This window comes from Cyprinus carpio, chromosome A15 (assembly GCF_018340385.1).
Source record: "Cyprinus carpio isolate SPL01 chromosome A15, ASM1834038v1, whole genome shotgun sequence".
Classification (NCBI taxonomy): domain Eukaryota; kingdom Metazoa; phylum Chordata; class Actinopteri; order Cypriniformes; family Cyprinidae; genus Cyprinus; species Cyprinus carpio.
Window position 1 is genome coordinate 19,553,799 of NC_056586.1, and position 19,037 is coordinate 19,572,835.

The 19,037-nt window shown below is 35.3% G+C and overlaps 1 protein-coding gene across 2 annotated transcripts; it reads left to right on the plus strand.

Moving 5' to 3' along the window:
- The first annotated feature begins 2,456 nt into the window (after nucleotides 1–2,456).
- Nucleotides 2,457–16,437, plus strand: postnb (periostin, osteoblast specific factor b). Of its 2 annotated transcripts, XM_042771410.1 has the most exons (22): nucleotides 2,457–2,639; nucleotides 3,221–3,319; nucleotides 6,442–6,506; nucleotides 6,703–6,860; nucleotides 6,955–7,119; nucleotides 7,196–7,342; nucleotides 7,428–7,569; nucleotides 9,350–9,562; nucleotides 9,740–9,874; nucleotides 10,721–10,869; nucleotides 11,513–11,649; nucleotides 11,733–11,863; nucleotides 12,002–12,132; nucleotides 12,859–12,961; nucleotides 13,056–13,123; nucleotides 13,377–13,422; nucleotides 13,536–13,550; nucleotides 13,677–13,793; nucleotides 14,811–14,855; nucleotides 15,204–15,245; nucleotides 15,327–15,353; nucleotides 15,533–16,437. In XM_042771410.1, the coding sequence occupies exons 1-22, from the start codon at nucleotides 2,521–2,523 to the stop codon at nucleotides 15,553–15,555; spliced, it is 2,277 nt and encodes a 758-aa protein (XP_042627344.1). In that variant the 5' UTR covers nucleotides 2,457–2,520; the 3' UTR covers nucleotides 15,556–16,437. The 2 variants fall into 2 exon arrangements, with proteins under 2 accessions (XP_042627344.1, XP_042627345.1); XM_042771411.1 differs by lacking the exon at nucleotides 14,811–14,855.
- The last annotated feature ends 2,600 nt before the right edge of the window (nucleotides 16,438–19,037 follow it).

The following is a 19,037-nucleotide window of genomic DNA, read 5'->3' on the forward strand; positions in this document are numbered from 1 at the left end:
ATATGATGCTTAATGATTTGTCACATTCTGAACTTATTTTTGAGAGGAAAAAAAAAAGTTACTTATTTTTTGGAAAATAAAGATATTTGATATACTGGGAGTTTTTCACTATACGCACATGTGTAATCTATTACTCTCACAAGTGGTTGTTATTTTTCTTTTGTTGCCATGGCAACACACAGTGGCTGTTCTTGTTCTTTAATTAATTAACTTCACAGCAGTTCCTTTATCTGGGGGCACCCCGTGCTGCTTTCAATTAACGGTGAATAAATTGTCCGCAAATAGTTTCTCAGACTTTGCTGTTGAAATGAGTCACTTCCTGTGTCTTTGAGGTAAATGTGGTAGCCATGAAAAATTTGCTGAATCTTTTTCCTAATGTTCTAGGAACATTCTTTTTTATGATTTTATAATTATACACTAAAGTTCTGAGAACAGAATGTTCTATTAAACTAATATCTTCTTTCACTAAAATACACACACACACACACACACACACACACACACACACACACACACACACACACACACACACACACATATACACATATATAGCCTATATGTTCTTTTTGTCCTTTCTTTGTATTTTCTTTTCACATCTCGTGATCTATCTGTTTACAGCAGAATCCTCTGCAGCTTGAGGGGATTATGTTCATGTTCTGGTATATTTACTACCAATGTCTCTCGGCTCGCTTGCTTTGCATGCAACACTGCAGAATAACTTGTCCAAAAGCCATAAAAGCACTGACAGAGAAGAGATAGAAAAGAGAAAGAGTGGGAAAAAAGTGATGGAGCTATTTCCAGATGCGTCTTCTTATCTGTCTTATGTATGCAATTTCACTTCAGAAACATGTTTCTGTGAGATTCTAAATGACAGTTTTAAACATCACTCTTTTTTTTTTTCAAAATATAACCCAAATCTTGTTTTGACAGAGTCAGTGTTTATTAGGTGTGAGGTCAACCAAGACTCTTTCATTGCAATTTGATTGTTAGCAGATCAGAAGAAAAAAAAGCTCTTAAATGCCAGTATGTTTGGCGACCAGTGGCAGATGGGGTGAGTGTTTGGAAAAACTTGTTTGAAAAGTCATTATTTATGTTCACTGCACCTTTATGTCTTATAACGAAATGTAAGTAATATTTACATTCTCCGTTTTCTTCTAAAAGACCAGGATCAACAAAGTGCACTTTGGGGTGGGCATTGGCTAGAAAGATGGATGTCTTCAGACTGGACGCCCTAAAAAAATCCTGTTAATATGTCAGTTAAGTATTAAGTTAAGGGTTTCCACAAGATGGAGCCATCAATCCAAAAGGTTCAAAAGGTTGTCATAAGATACCACCATCTTTTCATAGCTATGTTTGCATCCGGCCACAAGAGTGAGCCAAGCACAGACACATGAATCTGTATGAGACCGCTGTATCAGATGCGTTGGGGCTTAATTTGTATTATTGTCAATATGTGGAGACTACAGTGGAGTGAAGCTACAGTGTTATGTAAAATTGATTTATACTTTAATCCAGCAGCCTTTGGTTCACAAAATTGTTCATGTTTTACTTCACTAAAATACTTTCCCTTTAAGTTACAGGTTTACCAGCAATATTCCTTTAAAACAAAGTCCTTTTTTTTTCTTTCTTTGTATCATATGCCTCATTGATGAACTGTTGAAAACTCTGAGAACAGTGAAAATCTGGAATAACATTTTCATTTATACCTGTAAAGAAACTTGTAACTTTGGGAGAAAGACAAATACATTAGAAAGATTTTGAAAAATTTAAAATTATAAAGAAATAATCAAGATTTTGCTTTATATGTAGATTACATATTTTGATATTGAACATGTCAACAATTTTGTACAGACACTCAGAGGTTCTTGCTTAAATTGAAAAACAAGATACTATTTGGATCATTGTTAAATTTTGGATATACAGTACATAAAATTGTCAAGTTTTACACAAATGTTTGAGTTCTGCTCTCATATAGCAAAGACATTCTGAAATTTCTTTTTAACTTTTCACTCAAATGTATTCTGATAATATGTTTTGTAATAAAACAATTGTGAACTCAAATGAGAAAAACACAAAACAGAAGCATTTCTCAGACTTTTGGATCCTTTGTCAGTGCGTCAGATATCATTGTGTAACAGTGTACGTATGTTGCATAGATTCAGATTTTCTAAAATGTGAAATATCACCAGTAAAGAATAACTATCAAATTAAAAAAAAAATGTGAAAGTTCTACACCAATCCTAATATGGACTAAAATAGCTCCCCATGTATATTATTAGGAATTCTGCAAAATTTCAACCTCACACCTCAGCTCATTGTTGAATTAATCCTCCACTCTTTGTGTTTTGCTTATTCAGTGTTAGGAGGTGAGATTGTAGAGACACACTGGTGGACAGGAAAGGCTGCTGCACTGATAGTTTGCCAGTCTCTCCTGCTGCTGAGAGCTGAGCTATAAAAGCCCTCTCCCCCTCAGCTGGAGCCCATTTCTTGCTCTGAAGTCTCACGGTGGGGAAAGCAGGGATGAAGCTACTCTTTGCAGCTGCTTTTGCACTCTTTGTGCTGTCTGCGTTTGACCAGGCAGAGTCCTCAGCTTATGACAAGATAGTTGCCCACAGCCGTATTAGAGCAAAGAAAGAAGGGTAAGAGATATTATTAATTTTATTTTATTTATTTATTTATTTTTTGCTGTTGTTGTTGTTGTAGCCAAAATGTTGTCAGGCTGATAATATTTTTGGCTTAGAAAGTATAAAAACTAAGATTTTTTATTTTTTTTTAATGAATAATTTTTATAATCTTAGTTTTAATTATTTTCATTTAATTTATTATTTTATTATATTTTGTTCATATTTAATTTGTAATAGTATTTTTATTATTAGAATTTTCTAATAATTCATTTAAATTTTTTAAATGTGCATTTTATTTATTTATTTATTATTATTATATAAATACAAAGGCCTTAATAGGTATAATAAAGTTAATAATATATTAACTGTAGGTATATTTATGTAATGATATGTTTATTAAAGAATAAGTATATTAAAGTTAATTATCTTAATTTTTCCTTTATTACATCAAAGCTAATGCTTATTGTCCCAGTTTTAAAGAGGAGCACAATGCTGTCACAATTTTTTTTATAAATAAATAAAATATTGTGTATCTGTTGCACTCTTCTGACTTTGCTTTGCTCATTTCATCCTGTCTTACCTTTACCTTTCTGCAGACCAAATGTGTGCGCTCTCCAGCAAGTCGTGGGGACAAAGAAGAAATACTTTAGCACGTGTCGTAATTGGTACCAACGGGCCATCTGTGGAAAGAAAGCGTAAGTGTGATGTTTTATGATTTCTGGAGGCTATTACAAATACTGTCTCTTTGACAGAAACTGGAAAGTTCCAGCTGCTCCGATGGTCAAAGGTGAAAGTTCACTGTCCCAACTGGTAAGAGTGTATGAAGATTTCCAACAGTTACTCGCACATATGATTTCCTACTTAAGCTGAGCTCCAAATGCAGTTTAATAGTTGAATTTACAGTGCTTCCTTTCCAAAAGACTTTGTAAAGCACAGAATTTGACAGCAACAGTAGATTTACAGTTTATTATTGCTGCCAAAACAAAGAAGAGATGAATAGAAAAAGACCCACTCCACTGCTACTAACCAAATTCCATGCGTTACTACAGCACTCAGTCTTACAAACTACCAGAGAACTGCAGAACCTTAATCGGTATAAAATGGTGAAACCCACTGACATTGTCAGGACATGCCATCAATGATTAAAGAAAGCAGTAGAGCTCGCCTGGGGTGCTTGGCTTGTGTTGAAACACCTTTCTTTAAATTTCTGTCCTAAGGCGAAAATACACAGCTGTCTGCAAGGTGGAAATGTCAGCAGGCTCGTTTGTGTTTCAGGAAGCTCTTTGGCAAAACTGAGTGAACTCAGTGCCATGTGAAATGTAAAAATCAACAATAACAAAAAAGATTGCAACATCTAGAGCAACAATATTTGGTAAGATGAGCGCAAAGTCCTACTTTGCAGGCTCAAGTAATGATGTGGTTGTTTCTGGAGGCCAACATGGTCAACCACAACCGTTGATTCCTTTAGAGTTTGTTATGCCTCCAGTTTCAACTTCTTTTTCCATAGTTGGAAAAGAGAGGAAACGGCAATATAAAAGGGTTACCCAGGCCTTTCAAGTGTGACCAAACAGCACCAATGTGAGGTAACCTCCAGTGGTTTCGAATTTCCTTAGTTGCAAAGCCAGACTTGCCTGAGATATTCTGTAGACTTTCTGCTTCCCTTGCAGTTTTGATTACTGGAAAGCCAGGGACTGTTTTGCTCTGAGTATTTTTTTTGCGCTCAGCAGACCATTACATAGCGGCAGTGTTGCCAAGTCTGTGGTGTTCCAATGGAATTGGGCTACTTTAACACTGTTGATGTAGGTTGATTTTCATGTCCGTGGGTTGAGACCCCAATAATGTGATATTTAGCCCCTGGAATGCAAATTTTAACAGGGAAAACCTAAAAAAAACAAACATGTATTTTACCCCCCGGAATGTGATTAGACTAGTTTTGGGCTAGTTTTGAGTCGCAATTGGATGGGTTTTGTTGTGAAAACCTGGCAACCCTGCATAGTGGTCTGGCACTCTTTGTAAATATCTGGTTTAGTGTGCTTAGCTTACATAATTGAGATGAGTATGACTTATGTCTTAGATCTCTCCCAAAGATTGGGACGAAAAGCTATATCGCTGATGGATTTTCAATGTGCAGATGAGGGAAGATTGAAGATAACTCCCTTTTGAAGTCATGGGTTTTATGTTCTACAAAGCTTATCTTTATATATTTTGCTAGATATCTCTACCATCTGCTGGTTTTAACTCCATCCTAATGGTTTGAACATGTGCATAATCTTGTGGATCCTTTGAACTGGTGACTCATTAGGGAGAACTTCAGGGAAATTGGAAAATCTGACTTTCTCCCCAATGATTAATGCAGCCGTATTCCCTAAGAGTGTCTGGTCAACAGGAGTCATGTTTTCCTCCTGTTTTTGGGAGTAATTCTTTAGAAGCTTATGGTCTAGTGAGACATGACCTTATTGACATCCCTCAATTACCCTTTCATTGTTCTTCAATTCCATAGAAAACACAGAGGCCACCCATGATCCAAAACTACTGCATCTGGATCCTACGTACAGTGATCCCATTATTATCATACAGTCTCATGATTGCTCAATCTCAGAGACAGTCAGTATCTACTGTTCCACAGAACTCACTGCTGAATGACATTTCTCATTTGGTGATTTGCAGGATGTTTTATTTGCTTGGATTTCAGCAACTTGCATCACATGGAACTGTTTTGCTGGTGTGGAGATTTCCAAGTGCGGCAACCCACTAACCCTGACTAGTGTACATCTGTGAATCTCTACTGTAACTAGAGTGTGTACAGTATCAGCAGCTTTGAGAACTTCTCAGGGGATCGTAACTCTCTAGTGGTGTTTTCTCAGAGGACCTTATAAAAAACCTGTTTCCAATTAACAGCTATTTATTAACTCTACAATATGGCTGCTGTATATTTGGTATAATTAGTTTAGGTGAATTTTATTGAACCTATTATTTCTATTAAGAGCCTGTTATGCTGCATATGAACTCGCATCTGGCTGATCACTTAATAAAGGAAATAAATGGTGCAATAATGATGCATAAAAATATCTGTTTATGGTGGAATTTAAAAAAAGTCTTTAATTTACATAATGCACACAGTTAATTTACAGACAGTTATGCATATTTTTAATGTGTTATAATTTATTTATAAATAAATGTATTATCAAATATACTTTTGAATGTTATATATAAATGGTATTGCATCCATGAGATCCAATTTGTGTGGTCATGGAAATATATTTACAAGCTTGGTTTGAAGGCTTAAAGAGCCTCTTTCAATGAAAACAGAAAAACCATAGAATGCGACCTTCATTACTGGAAAACTGCTGATTCGACATTTCCTTCCATTGTACATTGTAAGTTCCAAACCAAAATTTCACTGGCTTATAAATTTACTTTAAAGGCACCCTGGATCCAAAAATACCCCTCAGCCTTACCAAACCACCAAGTTGGTCTCAGCGCTTAGCTTCAGGGCACTTAACTTATTAATGCAATGCTGTGACAACATAATGATAGTGGAATAATGCACAAACCTCAGGACCACATAGCATGTTTATGTACAAAGACAGTTAATGGTTACCATATGGACAGACTGTCTATCCAGGACCTTGAACTGTGTTATCATTAAAACCAGGATAGCTTGTAACGACTAGTGAATGGCATCCAAGGAAAAAAAAAATGAATTTGAGCCTGTACACTACTGGTATTGTATTTTTCAAAGTGGTGCCATATGTCTTAGATCCAGTACTCACATAACACATGTTCTTCTGGTTTTATATCTTCCCTCTTTGTCCAGAATCGTGTTGTATGAGTGTTGCCCAGGTTACATGAAGCTGGAAGGCATGCACGGCTGTCCTGCAGGTTGGTTTCTTAATAGTTGCTTACTGACCAGTCAGACATTGGAAAATCATTCAGTCTGGTTATGTTGTCAATAAAATACAAATTCACAATGATTAGTATGCTAAATATGATTGCAACCTAGTGTTGGACAAAGAGTTCTAAAGCTGCAGTCTTGGAGCTAATCGTGCAGTTAATCTTTGTTTAATTTTTCTTGCAGTTGCTCCCATTGACAACGTTTATGGCACCCTCGGCCTGGTCAAAGCCACAACAACCCAGGACTACTCTGCTCTATCCAAACTACGGGAGGAGATTGAAGGCGCTGGGTCATACACTTTCTTCGCCCCCAGTAATGATGCTTGGGATCTTCTTGATCCGGTAACATCTCATTCCTTCTTTTCCCCTCCAGCACACGCATGAAAATGGAGTAATTCCTTGACTGTTTTGTATTGGCTTGTTCTTTATCCTATAGGAGATAAGGAGTGCTCTGGTGAGCAATGTTAATATTGAGCTGTACAATGCTCTCCACTACCACATGGTCAACAAACGTCTCCTTACCAAAGACCTCAAGAACGGAATGACCGCCACCTCCATGTACAACGACTTGAACCTGCTCATCAATCATTACTCCAATGGGGTAAGTTGATATTTTGAGAAATGGAGGTTACTTGCATCTCCATGAGGAACAAACTTTACACATGGTTCTTGTTCAGGTTGTCACAGTGAACTGTGCCAGGATCATTCACGGCAACCAGGTGGCCACCAACGGAGTGGTCCATGTCATTGACCGCGTCATTACGGCCGTTGGCAACACTATTCAGGATGTTATCGAAGTGGATGATGACCTGAGTACTTTGAGTGTAAGTTTTAAGAAAACTTGGAACCATGTAGTCCATGAACCAAATCTATTGACCAAGAGTTGTTTATGCTCCATTTCTTGTCCAGACTGTGGCTATAGCATCTGGTTTGATTGAGAAGCTGGGTCAGCCGGGACAGTTCACCCTGTTCGCCCCAACCAATGATGCTTTTGACAAGCTGGATAGAGAGGTTTTGGACAGGCTTATGGAAGACAAGAATTCCCTCCAAGGTAAACCCAAGCACTAAGACGTAAAGCCCCATGCACTATTCTCAAACAGAGTGCTTTAAGTTGCAAAGGTTGAAAAGTTAAGTCCCAAATTGATGGCACAAAGAAAGGCTTTATTCTTATTTAGTGATACATAGTGGCAGGAAATCAAGGGATTGGTGGTTCCATCATGCCACGTTTGTTGATATGAGCCAACTGAGTGAGGCTGAGTGTTATTTCACCCCCTTTCAAACCAGATGAGCCCGCTGCACCCTGGGCTGTAGACCTGGAATTCTCAGACAGCTGGCAAACAGTGCCAAAGCCACACTTATGGGACTACTTAGAGATTTAGACAGGGTTACAGTTGAGCCCCTTGGAGATGAGATCAAATCCGAAGGTTTTCGGCAGCAGAACTAAAGTTTATTGGTACGTTTTACAGTTTTTTCAAGATACTGTGGTTGATGTTTGCTTTGGAGTTCGGAAACATTAGCTTTCCCGATGATCATGTAAAAGAATTACGTAATGCCCACTCTCATGAATATAAAGTTTGTCTAAAATACACTAAGGGTTATATTAACTGCTTGAGTGAAAACTAAAATAAAACTTATATTATGGCCCGATCTGTTGTGCCAAGCAGAAAGATATTTGATCTGCTACATAATTTCATTGAGAGAAGTCAGGGAAATGAAAAAGAAAAAACTCTAAGCTTAACCTAGATACTGATGCCTGATACAATTACCTATAACAGCATATAACACCTTCAAATTCAGCACAAAAAACAATATGGTGAGACAACAGCCAGCTTGAACACATGCATCCATTTGACTCAAACATTTTACAACCTTTAAAGCAATATGTTCATCGTAAGGGCAAAGGAGAAAGATCTTTCTGAAAAGATCATCGTCCTTGTCTTGCCAGAAACATATAGACAGAAAACAGCTGTTAGCTTTACAATCCAGTGAAAACTGGCAACAATGGTGATCTCTGCCCTCTTATTAGTCCCTAGCCAGACTTTTGACGTGAGATCAGAGTGCTCCATTTGCAGTCAAATGGCTTGAAGCTTCTGAGAGTCTCACTCAGAGAGGACCCAAAGGCTCCCAAGGATCCCTTATGGTTCCCTTTGGAAACAAACAGGAGATGAAGTGTCATAATGGATTACATGCAAGCATTTACATGCTATCTACATAATCTATACTGTATATTATACAATAGAATTTTAAAGACAAATTTTAAAGGTCATGAAAATAAAATTGTAGTTTTGTGGCTTTAGGTGTATGTCTATTAGCGTTGATGCTACTGTATTGATATGCTAGTGTACATCTAACTTAGCAGATATATGCATTTCAAATTTACAGTCATTCTCTTCCATGAAAACAAATTAGGAATTTGATCACATATGTAGCACTACACAGATTTTTATTCAATCAAAAGAAAAATAATGAGAACTGCAGTCAACTAGCAAGGAATTTTTTTTTCAACATGCACTGCCTAAACTTTCTGGAACTGTGGTTGCCAAGTGATTTAATGCAAATTAATTTGGAGCAAATACTTTGTTAAATCACAGTCCAAAATTGTCATTCAGTGTGTTTGTATGATGCACTTTCAAACAGACTCATTCCCATTTGTCTTTTTTACCTGATGTGGTATGTTCAAAATATCAATAAAAAAAAAATAATAATAATTAATTAAAAATGAAAATGCAAATGAATGTAATTTTTCCATGATTTCCTCATATCTCAAGAGGCGTGTAAGAGGAATAACAGATGTGCTTGGATGACAGAGACTGATGTTTCTTCTCTTCCAGCTCTCTTCAACTACCATCTGTTGAACTCTGTTCAGTGCTCTGAGGCCATCATGGCCGGCACATCTTATGAGACCCTGGAGGGCAGCAATATTGAGATTGGCTGTGATGGAGATAGTCTCACAGTCAACGGCATCAAGATGGTACTCAAGAAGGACATCGTCACCACCAATGGAGTCATCCACCTCATCGATCAAGTCCTCATGCCTAACTCTGGTTAGCTTAACCTCTCAGTTTCATTTATCCAAAAATATATTTTGTAAAATGCAGTTTATTCCTGTGTTGGCAAAGCTACTGATTTACAGCATCATTACTCCAGTCTTCAGTGTCACATGATCCTTCAGAAAGCATTGTTAATATGCTTTTTAAAGATTTAGATTTTTTTCTTCTAAGCTAAACAGGTTATGGAGTTGGTTGGACAATCTCAGGGCACCTTCAGCGACATGTTGACAGAGCTGGGCTTGTCTGCAGCCATGAGACCCCAGGCTGAGTACACACTTCTGGCGCCACTTAACACAGCCTTCAACGGTGAGCAAACATTTCTGAAAACATGTCAATCTCTCTTTCTTATTATTCTCCTCCTTAAACTAACTTTTATAGTCTCCTTACCGTAACACAGCTGCTGGTTTCTTCTCTTTCATCGTCTATTGTAATTCTACCATAAGAAGACCGGTGTTCTTTCAATTGCTGATATGCCTTGCTTCTGTTAACCTCTGCGGTCCCATAACTATAACTTTGATTCTTCATGGGATAGCAGGTGTAAAAACAGATGATTCATACAGTGCATGTGTATGGAAAATGGCAGCGTGTTGACATGTATCTGTTAATCTATGGGCCTCATTGGGCTTCCAGCACTGCAAAGATGGTGAAAGAAAGAGAAGACGAAAGCTTCTGTTATCCCACCTAGAAGAGAGAAGGTTTTAGACCTCACAGAAGGCTAAGCTAGATCTTTCACCTCATCATCACATGTTTGTAGCTCATTTGTGGCTAATGGCAGGTGAACACATTCATCACATTATATTTACATGGTAAATCGTTCCTTTTACTAGGATGCATGGGGGAAAAGTGACAGTGCCTGGGGTTACAATAACTGAAAGTCCTGTCTGGGAATGAACATTCCACAAACTGCTCTCTGCAAAACGCCCGCCAAGTTTTTACATGTTGCAGTTTGAAACATAATGTTTCGACGGCCACTTTGGTTATTCAAATGTTTTAATATATAAGAAGTTTCTCGGTCTTTCTAATCGTACTAAATCAGAGTCGCATTGTATCGTGTTAGGGGTTATGAAAATGTTGTCGCAATTTTTATTATTATAATTTTTTTTGGCATGATGGTAAACCTCAAGTGCAAATCATTTATTTTCTACTATTTAGATGAGGTGATGTCCATGGACCAGAGCTTCCTGAAGATCATTCTGGAAAACCACATCCTGAAGAATAAGATTGTGCTGAGTCAGCTGTACAATGGTCAGCGTCTGGAAACACTCGCAGGGAAATTTCTCAGAGTCTTCGTCTACCGCACAGTCAGTGTTGTTTTATATGTCCTTTTTCTTGATTTGCTTTTGATTTGTAAAATTATTATATAATTATTATATAATAATATTATAAAGTATTACATGAAACTGCTAATATAATATTTATTATATTAAATGTGTATTAATGTTATTTATATAAATGTATCTTAAATATTTGTTCATCAGATATTTGCCCTTTAATTACTATTAAAATTCTTTTATAAAAACCATTAAAAAATATATATATATATAAAATAGTCGTTTTTTCCAATGTACTTCAATAAAACTAGGTTTATAAAACTTTATAAAGTTATGAAAAAAATATTTTCATGTCTGTTTTTGTTCTTGCCCACTATTTTTGCATGTATATCTGAAATGTTTTGGAAAGGTATTTTCTTACCCTTTTTAAACATGATATTTTAACCCGTATTTACGATATGTTTCAAATATATTTTATGGGAACACTCGATACAGATTCATATAAAGACTGTGTTACTCTGTTACTGAAATGACAGGTGTATGAATACTTCTTCTTTGGCCTTTACTTACACTTGACATTTATTGACATTGTAAGTGCTAAGTAATAGCTAAAATAGTTCCCATTAGTAATCTCAGAGGAAGTGAACTGTCTCATAATATTTTAACTACAAAGGCTGTCTGCATTGAGAACGCCTGCTTGATCCGTGGAAGCAAAGAGGGAAGTAACGGTGCCCTCCATCTTATGAAGACCCTGATCATGCCAGCAGAGTCAAGCATGTACCAACTTCTGGTGAAAAACGGAGGCTTCAAGTAAGAAAAATGACATGTTTGCACAGTCAAAGTGAAGATCGCTTTCTTGTTCTTGTCTTGACTATATCATTTCATTGCTGCAGGATCTTTTTGTCCCTGATGGAGACAGCTGGTCTGACTGATCTGCTCAAACAGGAAGGAGATTTCACAGTCTTTGCTCCTACAGATGAGGCTTTTGCTGGGCTCAGTGACAGAGACTTGTCTCTTTTGAAGAGTGAGTCCTTTCATACATCATTTTCAAGGCACACCACATCTAGAATTACTGTTTAGCTGTGTTTTATTCAGGATTATTAAGATTAAAGATGAAAGACAGAGGCTACAGGATGTGACAGAGTCTCTTCTCTGTGATCAGGGGACGTTAACGCCCTCAGAGCCATCCTGCTCTATCACTTCAGTAACGGCATCTTCATCGGTGGAGGCTTGGAGACTGGAGTCACTAACCTCCTGAAAACTCTCCAGGGCAGCAATTTGAAGGTGTTGTATGTAAGTATCCAACACTCTGGCTGCCCAGCCTTGAAATTAATTTCCAGTCATAACATCTGTTATAGGGACACATGCAAGAACCTTCATCTGATTATATGATTCTGTTTTGGGGTGGGAATTTCCTGTGAGTAAAATCTAAATATTCTTTGTAGAAAACCACTAATCTTGATACAATCTTTGATTGAATTTATAGAAAATTGATTTAGTTTTTAGTGCTACAGGGGTAAAGAATAGTTTTAAAAATAACCATATAATAGTTTTATGTTTTAACCTTAATATACAGTCACTATACATGGTAAAGGCGACATAAAACATTTTTCTTTTTCTTTCGTTTCTTTGATTAAATAAAATGTTGTTTTTGTTGTAAGTTAATACTGTAAACTTTGTAATTATCTAAATTAGCTGTCAGTATATTTTTAATATGACTGAATACATTAGCTTACACCAATTAAAATAAACATTAATATTCAGATCAAGTACAACTCCTAAATATAACAAGATCCCGTATTATCTCATTTTTACATTTTTATGTTCGATTTGTAATCATGTTAAATGATTATTTAAAAAATATATATATTTGTTTGTTGTATAGTCATATTAAATTAAGTTGAATTAAATTATTAAATTAAATTATTAATAATTATAATTATTAAAAAAAATATTACAGAAGTCATTGTAATAAAAATATCACAGTGGTGGTTATTATTTTTGTTTTTATTTTTTTAGGCAAATGAGGGCATGCAGGTCAACACTGTGAAAGTTCCTGATTCTGATCTAATGGCCACAAATGGAGTAATTCATGTCGTCAGGACTCTTCTGTACCCTGAGGGTGAGGATTACGAAATTATGCTTCTACTTTTGCAGTGGCTTTTTTTTTTTTTTTAAATCAAATCCATGTTTAAGAACTGTGTTCTGTTTTAAAGATATACCAGTTGGGAGCCAGGACCTCCTTTCACTCCTGAGAAGGATCATCCGACACATCCACATTAAGGTATTGAATTGCAACATGCTCCTTCAAAACCATGTCCATGCGTGAAGTAGTTCACATAAAGGTCCATTTGGGGAACGCCGTTGCCCTGAAGGTTCTTGGCTTAACTTGATTATGTGCAACCAAATTCAGACTCAATCTCACAGACCAGATTTCTATGTAATCCAAATGTCTTTTTTTTCTTTATGTAATTTTATTGACATGCCTTAAAATTGTAATAGACTGGATATATACATGTATTTTCTTTCCTTTGTAGTTTGTCTCTGGATACAGATATCAGGAGATCCCTCTGACATTTATAAGTATGTATATTAAAAAAAAATGTTTTTCATGTCAATGCAATCAGTTTCTGTTTTCTCAAAAATTCTGTTTTATTTCAATCTGACATGATTATGTTGAACTTTTTTCCTTTTAGAAAGAGTCATCACAGGTAACTGACCCCAATGAAACTCATTACTAATGAGAGTTTATTATTGATTTATTATTGAAGCTAGATTATTGATTTATTGCATGAAGACTTTTTGTTTAATGAGTAATGTGTTTCTTATATCTGCAGTCCAGGGAGAGCCCACCATCACCAAGGTGACACGGGTTATTGAGGGTGATCCGAGAATTACAAAGGTTACCCGTGTGATTGATGGTCAACCCTCTATCACTACCAGAGTCCTTCAAGGTAAACATCATTTAACACACCCATGATATAAAGCTTTGTGTGTATATCTTGTGTGTGTGTGTGTGTGTGTGTGTGTGTTTAAGATGTTATAATGTAAGCAATGAGTTAAATAATCATAAATTTATTGAAATTTTGTTGTGTGCAACATGATTCACAACATATTTTTTTTCTTTTTACAAACAAATGATACATTTTCACCACAACCAACAATTTGTTGACTAATAAAGTTTTTTGGAAGTTACTTATGCAAAAAAAAGAGTGTAAAATTATGCAAAAAAGAGTGTAAAAATATGTGACCCTGTCTGTGAAAACCCAGCTAAAGTATTTTATTTTTGGTGATTTACTGTTTTCTATATAAAATCATCCTTCATAAGGTAAAGAACATTCTGTGAAAATGTAACATTGATATCTTTATTACTGACTGAGTAAGACCATGTCAAAGATTGAAATCATAGTGAAATGGTTGAAATCAAACTTTGATGCTTGTTATCTCATAATTAGATTTTGAGACTTTAGCCTGGATTTCACAGAGAGGGTCACATATTACTTAATTGTGTGTTTTTAGGATACATAAAATCCTAGCTATGACATGACTATTGAAATTGTTATCGTTATCAAAGGAGCCAACCATTTCTAAAATCAACCATTCCTAAAATGTTTATGTTAAACACAACGCATAATTTAAGATGGAAATGTTCTGACAATTAATCAAATGACAATTCATCCTGTAATACATATATTTTTCTAAAAGTCCACTAGGCCAAAAACATCCATAGTTGAAGAAACACACTAATAACAATGAATAAAAAAATGCGATGTGTTGTCTTTTAGTCATACTCCAAACGTCTGGTTATTCTCCAGGAGACACATGTGTGATAATGTTACTTGAAATATGGCTATGAAAAGCACTGTGATATTTCCCAACAGTTCAGTTGTAGCTCAAGCCAGAAACCAGAAACCTTTCACAGACCTGGATTTGACAAATATTGACACCTGCTTAATGTTTTGTATCAACAGGTCCTGAATATTCAGTCAGCAGCTCCAACGATATGGAGCTTTATGGTAGAGTGTGACACTTTATTAGCACGCTAACAGTTAACCCCACTTTGTGCTCCTCATTCCAAACCTTTTTTCCCCATACATTTTGTCATATTCCAGGTTACGGAATATAGTTTTCTTTTTATTGTGCTAAAGTTACTGGTAAAAGACAGCTAAACCTTTTGATTTATTGTTCTCCCTTTTCTATTCTTTTTGGGTACTCTTTACAGCTCTTTTAGCTACAGAACAGGCTATGGAGTAAAGCCGGTTCACTCAACCTCTAATATTTCCTCCTTTTTCCTTTTCTCTCTAGTCCTTCATGTATAATCAGATAAATGCTAGTATTATTTATTATTTCTTCTTTCCCACTAGGTTTTGGCGAGGATCCTGAAGACATCACTAAATTAATTCAAGGTAAGATTCCCACATTAAGTATCTCAAAATAAATCATCCCAACATGGTTGACGTTTATGTCTTTTGATAATCCATTTCCAGAGGGAAGAACGCCTGGAAGAAGACCAGGTCGGTAATTCACTAAACAGTTATTTGCATCTTGACAGCTACTTTAGGCAAATCAGCTGAACACCAGTTTGACACTTTTTGAAATATTTTTATGTTTTATAATACAGTACCTGCACATAGATTGAACAAACAATCGAAGTGAGAAAACATGTGGTGACCCATCTTTTCTTATTTTTTAGGAGTACCCCGGAGGAGAACCTAGATCAAGACCAGCCACAGTGAGCACAAGTAGAAAACAAGTGCTGAAGAGTATAGCAAATACTTCCTTCATTTACTTGCGCAGTGGTCCAGAATCTACCAGGTTGGAGTTGAGTTTAAGACAAAAGAAAAACAAACTCAATACTGATCATTCCTGTTGCCCCAGAGAAAATAGATGATTTTGTTCAAGTACATTTGGTCCAAACAGGGATACGAAATTTTCCATATGTGTATGGAAATATTTTAAGCTTTCTCTCTTCTAAAGTGTGGTTTGAAAAATCATAGTTTCATGAAAAAGTGATCATATGTGACATGATACACAAAATCAGATGATTTTGTGTTACAATGATTCAGAAACACTTGTACAACTGTGCATTACGTGTGGCGTTACGGTACACTTGAGGCATACAAACAAAAAAAATGGAAGCGCTCATATGAAATACATGGTGTAGGGAACTGTTGCCTTAAACCTGTAACATGAATTTATTTTTCTGGGGTACAGTTTACCGTTGCATGGACAATGATTTTATGGTGCTCATGTTTAGATGGTGTAAAATCTAAAATAAAAATAGAAATTGTTGCATTGTTTTGTTATAGAATCTCAAATCTTTTTTTAAGGTTTTTATTTTTTTATTTTTTTTATTTTTTCTTGTGGGACAGAGGTTTGATCGATCTTCTTTAGTGTTTTGTGTGTGTCTTTAAGTGTGCCCATTTTGCATAAACTGTGCACAAATGTGCTGAACCATGCATGCTTTGAAAACTCAAAGCTTTGTCTCAAACTGAATTTTCATGTTTCCAGTCCAAATTTATTTCAGCATAAACAGGTTTTGGATCCTTTGCTTTTATTTCTCAATTTGTATAATAAACTCAACTTTTAGACATGGAATTGTGTGTCAGTGTTTGAAGTTTCACAACATTAACACATTATTTTATTTTTATTTTTAAATAAAAATATTTTGAATGTTAACATTTTGCTTTTTTTATTATATTTACATTTTTATTATTATACCTTTATAAGCACTATCTTTGCCAAGTACTATGATTTGTAAGCTAATAGTTACTAAGGTAAAAAAATAAAAAATAAAAAAAATGTAATGTAAAATTAACAAAAAAAAACATAAAAAAAAATCACTATCAAAAATAATAATATTGGGATTATGTAATCGGGAGATCTTGACTTTTTCAAAAAAAATACCATTTCCAGTATAATGATTCATATTTTAGCACAATGGGTACAAAATATGTTTTTGTTTATGTTTTAGCCAGCTTCATTTTGCATAGGTTTTCAAGTATTTCCAGTCAATACATCCAAGTTTTATAAATCTGAAATCACTTGATTCATGCATAATTTCTCAGAGTGTGCTATGTATTTTTATCAACATCAAGACTATTTTGTTTTGGGGGTTTTTTGCCCCCCTGAAGATACAAATTCACACTCTTCATGTGTTCAGGCAGTCACTGTAATGTGGGATAAGTCAAGGTATACATATATTACAGACTTTTTACATAACTTCTATGTTTTAGCATGTCATAGACTGACATTTTGTGTCAATACGTAATGTAGCAAATGTTATCTACAGAAAATGCGGCATGAACTTCTATTTGAAAGAAAGCACTCCATGCAGTTTTATTTGTTACTTTAAGAAATGCTGATTATGTAAGATAATGTAGAGAAACTAAATGCTTTTTTCACATTAGGTTAATGTTTTTACTTTTACATTTTGTATAAACACACACACACACACATAAATATTCTTCAAAAGTAGAAGTTTGGACCGGGCAAATGACCAAACTATATGCATATATAAACTAAATGTGTGTAAATGTAAACAGCCAACCCACCTAAGAATGCAAAAGGCTGAAAACATTTTTTCAGAATGCAAGACTGAACTTGCTATTTATTTCTACATAGAGTGTTAGAGGTCAAAGCGGGACATTTCAGATGGGGGGCTAGTGGTGACACGCATCCCACTGTAGTGCATACAGTGCATGCTGGTTCATTTGAGCTGCTTCCAAGAACTACAGTCAGATTCAAGCATGATCTTTCTGATAAGCTGTTGTGTCATTTCATTTTATTCTAATTAGCAAAACCACAGAACTTGTGATCATGTCCTGACCTTTTGTAATTATCTAAATGCTCCGTCTGTATCTTTCATTTTCAGTCATGTTGGAGCCCAACCCTCAATAGCTTGTTCAGACAAGAGGGGCAATCATTCAGGGGGGATCATTCTTTCAATCTTTAAAGTTATGAAAGTTTTGGTTTTGCATATACAGAAATGTCGAAATGGTCTAGTTGCATGATTTTGCAAACACAAGGGATAACAGATTCATTGTTTACTCACCCTCTTTTTGTTAAATTGTACATGCATGTGAGGTATTTTCTTAAAAGCTGCAACACTGACAGACATAAACAGGTTCAGCCATGCCTAAAGGGTCAAAGGTCACCAGTCAGCACCAGACCCTTACATCCCAACATGACAGACACTTAACAAATGGGCTGGATGGGAATGATAACATTACACACATATTACAACTTTTGCCTTAAAAAACTTGAGGGGAGAGAGTCAGTCCACTCGTAACTGCCAAATTCACTTCCAAACAGTGATATTATGTGACACGTCTGAAATGGAGAGTTACACAGCAAGAACCATTTCTGTATTTATTAATACCCACATTGTTTTTAAAAGATATAGTTAAAATATACTGTTGAAAATCCCAGCACTGGTTGGCTATACCTGCACTCCCATCGCAGGTTTTAGGAGTGGTTAAAATGGAATGCTTCATTACTAACAATACAATATTGTACATCATTTTCTAGCACTCTTCCCTCTTTTTGTCTGTTCCTTTCTTTAATAGTGTGGTTCTTCATTATAGTGGAAAGAACTGTTTATAACTAATACATATAGAACCAACAGTTTTACAATCATTTCAGAATGAGTGTTTTTGTTCTATTCATACTTTCATATGTTTTATACCACACAGAGGATATATAATCATCATTATCATAAATTTGTTTATTTTAGGGGGGGGGTTGTGGTCTCTTATACTAACCAAGACTGCAATTATTTGCAAACAAAATACAGTAAAACAGTTACACAGTAAAATATTATAACAATTTAAGGTAACTATTTTAATATATTTTAACATGTACTTTATTCATGTGATGGCAAAGCTGAATTTTTCTGTTTCACATGATCCTCCAGAAATCCTTCAAATATGCTGATTTGGTGCTCAAGAAACATTTCTCCTTATTATTAATGTTGAAAACAGTTGTGCTGCTTAATTTTTTTTTTTTTTTTTTTTTTTGTGTAAACTGTGATACATTTTAATCAGGATTCTTGATTAATAAAAAGTTCAAAAGAACAGCATTTATTTAAATTAGAATTCTTTTGTAACATTAGAAATGTCTTTCCTGACAATTTTGATCAATTTCATGCACACTTGCTGAACATTTTAATAGTAGTATATATATTTATGTATATTGCT